The sequence below is a fragment of the Macrobrachium nipponense genome, chromosome 1 (assembly GCF_015104395.2).
Source record: "Macrobrachium nipponense isolate FS-2020 chromosome 1, ASM1510439v2, whole genome shotgun sequence".
Lineage (NCBI taxonomy): Eukaryota > Metazoa > Arthropoda > Malacostraca > Decapoda > Palaemonidae > Macrobrachium > Macrobrachium nipponense.
Genome location: NC_087200.1, coordinates 176,856,176 through 176,866,973, shown reverse-complemented (window position 1 = coordinate 176,866,973; position 10,798 = coordinate 176,856,176). Strand labels below are relative to the sequence as shown.

Sequence of the window (10,798 nt, the reverse complement as noted above, 5' to 3'; positions counted from 1 at the left end):
GATGTTTCCTAAACATGATTCGTTCACGAACCAACAGTTAAAGTGTGAATGTATCACTGATTAGTGTCTCTTTTTATTTATAATAACGAAAAAGAAAATCAGATCATAATCAGGTTTATACGGACGATAAATTAGATAATTACTTAGAGAGGGAAAGGACTGCTATGTTCTCTCTCTCTCTCTCTCCTTTATCGCATAGCCCTTCTTTTATCTCCCTCTTTCTCTCTGTTAGTCATTTTAGTCTCCAACCGTCTACTTCATCGTTATACAAGAAGTCATAAAAAGGTTACGGGATAGCCACTTGCCCCATGGTAAAAATGGGAAATATGTCAAGGTGTTGTGCTCGTTACTTTTTTCTTTGCCCTAAAACAGTATGAGACTTCGTGGTCGTAATATATATATATATATATATATATATATATATATATATATATATATATATATATGTGTGTGTGTGTGGTGTGTGTGTGTATGTGTGTGTGTGTGTGTGTGTGTGTGTACTCTCATTTCTATTTGAGAACAGTAAGGCGTGCCTTGCCTTATGGACAAGGAGATAGATACGCAGTGCATAGTAATAGGTTATTTTGCATTTTCAATGGTAACAAAATCTTGTAATATACATATGAAATATTTCTGCTGTAAGTTTACATTAACGTACATTAACAAAAGTCGGAAGATACTAAAAATGATTTGGAAAGCATTTGATGGGACAGATTTATTAACTGAGCATCAACCTTTATACATTATAGTAGTGGTTCCCAAACTGGGGTTCGCGGATCCCCAGGGGTGCAGGAGAACGCCCTAGGGGGTGTGCGACACAATGAAAAGTTAATATATTTTTATAATTCCAGAAAAATATATATAAATTTTACTCTGTCTTAAATTTAAAGCAATAAAAGTTATTGAAAACATTTTATATATTTACTGATACTGACTTTGTGAAGGAATGTGCAAATATTAAATGTACTGCGTTGTACTGGGTTTTCCGGTATGGAAATGATAACTTTTGACCTGGGGGGGTTTGTGGGGGGGGGGGGGGGGTGTCCTCGGCTGGGACTCACCATATCTGGGGTCCTTGGTATGGTCATGTTTGGGAACCACTGCGTTTGAAGGGCAATAAAGCTGAAGGTATTCATTCATTAGAAAGGTATTCATTCATTAGAACGGTATTCATTCATTAAAAAGGTATTCATTCATTAGAAAGGTATTCATTCATTAGAAAGGTATTCATTCATTAGAAGGGTATTCATTCATTGAAGGGCAATAAAGCTGAAGGTATTCATTCATTAGACAAGAGACTAAGAGAATTACTTTGGGTGGTCTGAAGGGAAAATGTTACCCTACAAAGTAATGCATATGTTATGAAATCTGTTCCTTATAGTTTAAGCCAGCCTTTGTGATGACACGGGCTCTTGCTACAAGTAGGCCAGCACAAGGCTGGTTTTATCTAAAACGAACCGATTAATGTTTAAAGATCATTTCATAAGGGTGGAATACTCAGAAGACCACCAAGATGTAAAGTACGAAAACCTGTTGAAGAAGGCCGCTAATGTTGTACCTGTTTTTGTAATTGAGGGTAAGGCGCGTCAACATCCTCTGTACACCCAACGGCTGAACGACCCCAAAATACATATTATTCCATTCCGTTATCAGGCCACTGCCGTACGAAACCGTCTTTATGTTTTATTTTTTTATTAGCACTATTAACCTTCATGAAAGTAATCAGTAACTGCTGTTACTTGATGCTTATCTGCGGTTTTGGAATTAGTCGAACCATATTCCCTAATGAGCAACTCAAGTAGGAACTCCATCAGGCGGCAACTGTCGTCTAGGAAACCGAAATCACAACAAACCCTTATTTTTCCTGTGATTTTACTTAATTGTGTGAGTCTGTTGGTGCTATAAGTCTCAGTTCGAGCTCCTCGGTGTTGCGTCTGTACACCGGGATCGTGAACGACGGGCAAGAGTCTCCTTTAAAAGGTGTAATTAACAAAGTCTCGTTGAAACAGAACAAATTGACCATTTACCTGTATATGAAAAAATGCCTGTCTAGAAAATGGCAACTAGAGTTAATAAACTTCTTTTGACAACTAACATTGCTTTTATTACCGTTCAAGCCTCTTGTCGGATGCTCTAAATAATTATGTAGCTTGTTTTATGCAGGATTTTATGTGTCTAGAGTGAACTAATATTATGTATATAGCGTCTGGGACCAAAACATAAAAAAAAATTTTGCCACCGAATATATTTTTGATAGAATTTAAATTACTGGCATGAATTCTGAATTTTTACAGTACCAGACTGCATGTGTCATGTCCTATTACCCATATTTTAGTTTTCATAATCATTGACTAAATATTAACTTACCTTTTCCCCTTTCCCTCAACAGGAAGTGTTAGGCCGCGCATCGAGCGTGCTGTACAGGGCCACACGCCAGAGAGCCTTCTTCAGGAGCGTCACTGTGGTCCTTCCGGCTCACTGGTCTTCCTCCCGCTGCCCCAGGCACTTCAACACCACCGCTCCGCCCATCTTCCAGCCAGCCATCACCATCGGTCGCCCACACCCCGTGTACGTCCACATGCCGTGGACTCTACAAGTGGGCGGCTGCGGAAAACCCGGGAGGACTATTTACATCACCCACGAATATTTCTCCGACAGGAATCTGTCCGACTCTCTTGGGGATCCAGGTCAGTAGTTCGCTCCTTACTCCTCCTCCTCTTCTTCTTCTTCTTCTTTCTTTCTCTGAATTGCGAAGGACGAGGGAAAGGTTATTATCCGTTTGTTTGTTGGGTGTGTTCTTTTATTCTGCAATTTTGGAAATTTGGGTCGCAACGGGACTCTCCGTGGACATCTGTAATTTTATATATATATATATATATATATATATATATTATATATATATATATATATATATATCGTATATGCATATGTATATATAAATATATATAGATGTATATAGTATAATGTCTATATAAAGTATATATATATATATATATATATATATATATATATATATATATATATATATATATATATATATACATACACATGTTTCCTACTTGACCTGTTATGAACCTAAGAGGCGATCGTCGATCAATGGGCTTACGCCATCGATCGATGAGAATGGTAAGTGTGTATGAATGTTCATTGTGTTTATTCTCTACAATCTTTAATTTTCTTCGACATTTTAGACGTTTATGTTACTTCATACTATTTTGTAAAAGCTCGCGGGAAAAATGAAGAGGTTTATTTAAATTGTTAAATGTGGCTTTCTATGTTATTTATGCAATCGAATCATTTAACATTTATCGTAGGCGTTTTTTTTTTACCATTGTTTGGAGTAATGTTCTCGTATTCGGAGTTCAATCATTTGCTAGGAGACCCCCATTTTTTAAAAAGTATTATTTCACTTACCGCCACCTCAGGATGTTTAGTACACTGCCGTATAGCATCACCAAAACGAGTCGGCATATTATGACACACGTCGCAAACGGATTGATTGCAAGTCAGCGACGGTTTGGTAGTTCAACCTGCTCCATACGATTGTTCAGCATACTCCAGTTACGGTCGTTGGCTTGTTATGGTCCACCTGTTTGTGATATGTATGAGATAAGTTGTCGGGGATGTGTTTATGACTTTTTTTACTGTGGTGCGGAGGGCACCGTTATTTGCGTCGGAAGGCAGGCCATCTCTAACCCTTGTATTCTGTTGGAACAAGTAATCCAGGGATTGCGCTGTTCGGCGTTTTCTGCTCAATTGCTGCGGACGTTGGAATTCTTTCCCTGGTTCTCGCCGTCATTGCACCTCGCGCAGTGCTCTGGAGACATTACTTAAGAGAGCTCTGCAACGTCCCTTCGCCCTAGCTACAACCCCGTTCATTCCTTTTATTGTACCTCCTTTCATATTCCTCTTCTTCCAGCTTGCTATTCACCCTCGCCTAACAATTGTTGCATAGTGCATTTGCATAGCGCTGAATAATCCCTATGGATTCCAGTGCTTGGCTTCAAGTCAAAATTTCATATTCCATTCCATTCCATAATGCACTTGCGAGGTTGCCCTCCTATTAAACCTTTCAAAGCTTCCCACCGTCAACTTCCTTTTCAGCGCTGAATGACCTCATAGGTCCTAGCTCTTAAATTCTATAGTCCTATTTCTTTTCCAGGTTTTGGTTTATTTTCACTTATCAGCTTTCCATCATTTAGGTGTCAAGGTTTAATGTGTAGAGCCTCTGCAGAAAAGAGCGCATGTTGGAGAAGGTGAAAGGAAGCCGGATCCATTTATTATTTCTTTTTAGTTTTCTGTCGAAATAGAAACAGTTTTGTTTGTTCATTTAAGCGCATCCTTTTTCTTGTGATGGAATTTGAAGATTGGATTGTCTCTATTAATGTTATTGTTGGAGCAGTTTTTAATGCAATACGTATTGCGAGTTGACTTGAATATAGAATGTAGGCCAAAGGCCAAGCAATGGGACCTATAAGGTCATCCAGCGCTGAAACGGAAATGGACAGTAAAAGGTTTGAAAGGCGTAAGTAGTTGCACTATGAAGCAAGTGTTAGGAGAGGGTGGAAAGTAAGATGAAGAGAATATGAAATGAGGTACAGTAAAAGGAACAAAAGTGGTTGCAGCTAAGGGCCGAAGGCACGTTGCAAAGAACCTTAAGTAATGCCTACAGTGCACCGCATGAAGTCCACTGACGGCACTACCCCCCGATGGGGAATAAGTATTCCTTGTACTATTTTGTACTAATACTGGACTACTCTCACCGGTGTTACCACCATCGTTATCTTTTAGTATTCCGCTTGTGTTCGTGTCAGTAAAATACGTCGGCAGAACCTCGTGAAACGGACAGATAAATTCAGCACACTGCAGAACTTAATTAAGAGACGATCTAACGTAATTATTTCTGGTGTTTGTGACCTCGTTTTTTGTAATGCTATTTTCACAGGTCATAGGTTCCTCGTTGTAATTCTGGTACACCGGAAAATTAATGTGGAAGGTTTTTATTTCATATCATTTAACGTGTTAAATTCGTGTTAATTAAGTGTTTGGAAAATTAATGGCTCTTTTATTGTGTGGAGGAACGGCTGTAAAAATCAGCTGTTACCTAAAACTTTACAGTGTTAGCACCTGTTCATAGTTAATTCGCATGGTAATTATCGTGCCTTTGCAAGATTAACCTCCTTTCATTAGTCGGTTAAGTTAGGTTGTCTTTGGTGTGGCCGCATTTTTAGCGATAAGAAACGATAAATGTTTTTTTTTTATTCGAGTAGCCGTTTCATTCATCTGATTAGTTTAATATAACATATTTTTTAATGGGCTTGATGGCTGTCAGTAGTAAGTGCAGAAATCGTATTCTTGTCTAGCCATGTTGCAAATTTGTTAGTAATTCTGCTGACAATTTTTTATGTAACGCCGAACGAACTTAGCAAGAAAAAGGAACACTGAATATATCAAAGTTGCGCTTTGCTGTGATTTGTTTTTTACAGTTTTTTAACGATTTCACAAACGAATAAATAGAGTTCCCTAATAACGAACAGAGCTTATGAAGCTGTTGCGTCGCTAACATACAGGAAGTATTTTCCGTAACTGACCAAGAGTAATCTGTCTGAACTTCTGAATGAATTCACGCATCATTTACCCCTTCATATTATATCAGACATCGAGCTCTAGCATAAGTAACAAACCTCGTGCGATTTGGACCCAAAACATTTAAAAGGTTCATGTTTGTAGACTTAAATGCTTCTTTAAGATAGTGTAGAATAAAAAAATTTTGGACTTTAGCTTTACTCGGTTTTATAATCAATATTCTGCACGGCATTTGCTGATAAGCATTTAATAAGAAAACGTTTGTGTGATCCTAATAAATTCATGTGTATATGAGCGTTTGAATTAACAAATTCTCAAGAAAATCGGCAATTGTAAACGTTGTAAGTTATCTCGTTTGGCAAGACCATAGAAATATACAAAGGACTCTACAATTATGTTTGGTGAATGACTTGGAGAGAGAGAGAGAGAGAGAGAGAGAGAGAGAGAGAGAGAGAGAGAGAATATTTCTTCATTTCATCAGATCAAATTGTGACAAATGGCAGACGCTGGCGTCCTTAGGAAACCGCTTGGGAAATCCATTTAAGTGGCGTGTCGTACTCGTCTTAGCTAAGGAAGACAACATTGTTCATGCCACGCCAAGATTCGAAGATTATTTCCCCTTCCTTTGGTTCCCCTTCTTACCTAACCTGTTTCCCTCTCTTTCAGTTTTGCTTCTGCCTGCCTCATTTTTCAGTGGTCACAGTCGATACCCTCATGGTATATTAACCATACGTCTTCTCTTTGATAGCCTCTGCCTCTGTCCCCCCCCCCCCCCCCCCCCCCCCCCCCAAACTTCCAAGTCTATTCATTAAATACAGTGACTGAATACCCTTCAGCATCTCCTTTTCACTCTGTCCTCGTCACCTTTGAGCCGTGCGCAACCTTTTTACTATATTTCCCCGTAGTCTCTCATAGGTAGTCTTTGGTTATAATTTCCCAATACTCTTCTTCACATGTAAACGAATGCTCATTTTTCCCTTAGCGTCTTATCGAATACGATTATATCAAGTCTTCCCATTCCCATAGTCTCTCACTTAGCCTATTACCTAACTCAATTTTTCTCCACCCTGGGTACACGCTGAGATGGTGAGAGATGGGCATACTACTTGCCTCTTTTGTAAACTTATGTCCGTTTGTAAATCCAATGTCCTCTTTCTCATGTGGGACACCTTTTGCATACCATTTCTCTCTTCCCAATTCCAATCCGTATGTGTTATGGATCCGCCCCGCCCTTGATGTATGTACCCTGCTATCTAATTGCTCCGTCTCCTTTCCGAACAGCCTTTGAGTACCTCTTGTCTTTCGAAGCTGTTGCTTTGGCGGTTTTTCACTTTTTCGCTTTATACTCACTTTTTCTCCCCCTTGCTGTCTTCTAAATAAAGGGTATTTATATGTCAGATCAAATTAGTTCTTCTTATTACAAAACTAGGTCAACGAAATTAACCTTTGTGTGTGACCTTACATTTAACTGAACTGAAAAAGAAAAGAAAAGGGAGTAATTATTACCTAGTATTTATGTTGACGTATTTTTAATGATGTGATTGTGAATATTATTAAAACAGTTGAAATGAAGGTTTAATGAAATTCGGAAATGATACGTAAAATGAGTGAATGAACATAATAGCCATAACCGCAAAAAATCGATTTAATACTATTATGGGGAAAACGTCTTGAGGAGTTGCTGATGACGGTAATTAATCTCACGAATAGAAAATTCTAAAGGGCGTTCTTATCCTTAGGTAGAGAATTTCCTGAAAGGGTTCATTGTTGGAACATTAAGTGAGATGTGTCAGAAACGCTTGATTTATATTGCCTTCGTGTATGAAGTATGTGGTTGGTATTATACTCCTTCTTAGGAGAGCCGTTCTTAGATTAGAGGTAAAATGGACAGTACTTGTCTGCTTGCTGTGATAAATGGCGTCTGCTCATGTAAGAATTTGTTGGAAAGTCTGACCTCTCTTTCAGCCATGGCCTGGAATAAAATGCCTTCAAATGAAGGACTTTGTGGGTATGAGTGCTTGGCAATCTTATGGTCGGATGGGTGTGCCGTAGGGAGACGGTGAATCAAAGGAATAAAGATGATAATGGAGAACAGAATAGGAAGAGATAATTGAATGTGACAAAATAGAATCGTGAAAGCTGCTCCTGATAGAGTCTGTTAAAATAGTAGTTACTTGGGATGGAACAGCTACCGAAGGTTGAGGGCCATATCGATCAGTGTTTATTTCAAAGTGAAACGGATTCACAGGATTATGACAGTGGCGAGCACACACACACACACAGATAATACTATATATATATATATATATATATATATATATATATATATATATATAATCATATATATATATATATATATATGATATATATGTATATATATATATAATATATATAATATATATATATATAATTATAATATATAAAATGTACTATGTTATGTAATTTGTATGACATCGCCTGTGGCATTGACTTTTTGGGTACTAACTTTTCATATTTTCTCGCTTCTGCTTTTAACCTTCATCAAAATTCTGGACAAGACGGAGTCAAAGCGGTTTCCATAGATTTCCCTCGCTACGGTTCCGTTTCGCCTTTTTCAGGCTTTTTTCAAACACGAGCTGACGCACAGAATGTAGCTGTTGAAGATTAAGCTGTCCTTATGCCAGCACGGGCTCTTGCTCATAAAGCAACCCGTAGAGAGGGATGCACAGAAACATCCTCCGTTCTATTTATGGCTCCAAAAGAACGGCAGTTTCGGATTGAGAGGGGTTGCTATTACTACTGTTTACAATGCTTAATTACTAGGCCTTGGTTCATTATTTACATTAATATATTTACACTATGTTATTACTTGGTGTAACTACATTATTGTATTAGTTTTACATTCTTTGTGTTTCTTATATTAGTAATGAAGTTATTAATTACTTTCTCTGTGGTGATTGGGCGGGGCTTATTTTGGAAGAGACCTTGACCCTGTCTCCTGTCCCTGGGGCGGTGGGAGGATAGGGCCCCTATCTCCTTCCATGTGGACGTTCAGGCTCGGCTAGCATGTTGTAATACACACAGCTTCTGTTATTGTCAAGTCCCGATACGTATGGCTTTTGTTATTTTATTCTCGTGTTGTCTATCAGTTCTTGTAATAATGGTTTCTCGTTGTGCTTGGCTATGTAGTGTTGAAGGATGGCTCCCGTGTTTCTGTACGCAGTTAATCTTCGTCTGAGTGTAGTTGATGTCCTACCGATGTAGTTTTCACTGGAAGGTCTGCTGCATTCCTCCTTGGGACAAATCAATTCATAAACCACATTGGTAATCATCTCCTTCGGCGTGTGTGCACAGTTGATATTTTTCACTGCAAATCGTTATAGTAGGTTGGGCTTAGGTACATTTCCTTTATGTTCATGTCGGTGTAGGGGGCTCGTGGCTTGACTCCCTTCTTAATCATTTTCTTGGTGATGATGATGTTGTGGTATTCGTTGTTCGCATTAATATGGTATTGTTATCTGTTGTCCTATCTTATTGTAATGTTGGTCTGGAGCGTTGTTTTGTTGGTAGAAGCGGTAAAAAACCTACGTATTTCTGATTGTATTATGTCAAGGTCTCAAGAATATTCTTTAGACCTTGGTATTATGTTATCATCAAATCATTTGTTTGTGAGCAACTGTTGTTTTCTGTCTAGCTCTGCGCGTGTCGCTCTCCACTTGGTACAGTGCAAGGTATATAGAATGGTTATTCTATATACCTTGGTACAGTGGATGAGGGCCCGTCGTACGAATGATCGGACTACTGACCGTTAATATGCCTGGGGGCACTCGGCCCTCCCATTAGGGCATCGGCCAACGTTCGTCGCCTTTATGTAGGATACTTCCATGTCATATTGTCTTGTTCCTGTGTTTATTAGTTTTTTTTTTTCATGTACGCTATGTTCTAAGGTGAAATTCAGCACGGATTTGTCTGTAAAGATGTTTTTCAGTGTATCTTGTTTGTTGTTTATTGCTATTTTTTCTAAAAATAATTTTTTTGAGACTTCGTAGCTAAGTTACGTTTTAAAGTTATACGATGTAACATACATTTATCCAGATATTACTAGTTTAGGGCGAAATGCCAAATATAAGCAATTTTGAAGTCGTATAAATTGCTAATAAAAAAACCACGATGCCATATTTTTAAATAAAAATTCTGTAATTATGTATTCGTAGATCAAGACGGAACGTTGTATATTTCTCAAGCCCCCCCCCAAAAAAAAATTTTTTTTTTTTGAAGCAGATATTTCCCTTGAAATATCTATGTGAAATCGTTAGAAAAAGGGATTCAATTAAAGCAAATGTTTCGTAACTTCTTCCTTACTGTCCGCCTTTTAACCAGTGAATGGCCATTTCAGGTGTGACCCTTCCGTTACGGAGTAAGATTTTTACATAAAGGAGTGAGATTGTTAGCCCTGTGTCCCTTTACCCCTCGTTCCATATTGGAGGGAGTATTCCCATTATACCTATAACAGCTTTTTTCTATAGAATAGGAACAAGCTACGAACTTGGCCTCAGAACTCCTTACCAGTCCTCTGCTCTATATATAAATATTGATTGATTGATTTATGCGTTTTAGGCATGATGCCAAGCACTGGGGCAACTAAGGCCATTTAGAAACGGAAATTAACAGTGAAAAGTCTGAAAGGTGTAACAGGAGGAAAGCCTCAAAGCAGTTGTACTATGAATTAATTATTAGGAAAGGGTGGACAGTAAGATGGAAGGAAGATATGAAAGGAGGTGCAATAAAAGGAATGAAAGTAGTTGCAGCTAGGGGCCGAAGGGACGCTGCAAAGAACCTTAAGTAATGCCTACTTTGCAAGCATGATGTGCATTGACGGCACTACCCTCCTACGGGGTATTATTTTAACAAATATTAAAAACGATAATAAGTTCAGTAAAAGCTGTCGTCATTTTCTGTTCAAAATGGCATCATTTTAGAAGCTCCTCCCGAGAGACGAATCCGGAGAGCATTTCAGCGAGAGGAAGAAGACGACGAAAATCCGGTTAGAACAAAACTCCGCCGGTGGGTATCGAACGAAGCTTGCCGGCCTCATAAGGGAAGAAATAGTCTCCCTCCGAAGAGAACATTGGCCGAATAGCCTTCCATTCTGCAAGAATAATGATGCAATCATTGCGCTATCAGCTCCTTGTAATGCTAAAGGAGCTGACTCTTACCGGAAGTTATGTATCGT

The 10,798-nt window shown here is 38.6% G+C and overlaps 1 protein-coding gene across 1 annotated transcript in view; it reads left to right on the top strand.

The window, feature by feature from the left end:
- Nucleotides 1–1,464: 1,464 nt before the first annotated feature.
- LOC135219008 (calcium-activated chloride channel regulator 1-like) overlaps nt 1,465–10,798 on the top strand; it is a 547,613-nt gene continuing 538,279 nt past the window's right edge. The window contains exons 1-2 of the mRNA XM_064255443.1: nt 1,465–1,566; nt 2,390–2,687. Coding sequence (XP_064111513.1) covers nt 1,465–1,566; nt 2,390–2,687 — 400 coding nt within the window. The remainder of the gene's footprint in view (nt 1,567–2,389; nt 2,688–10,798) is intronic.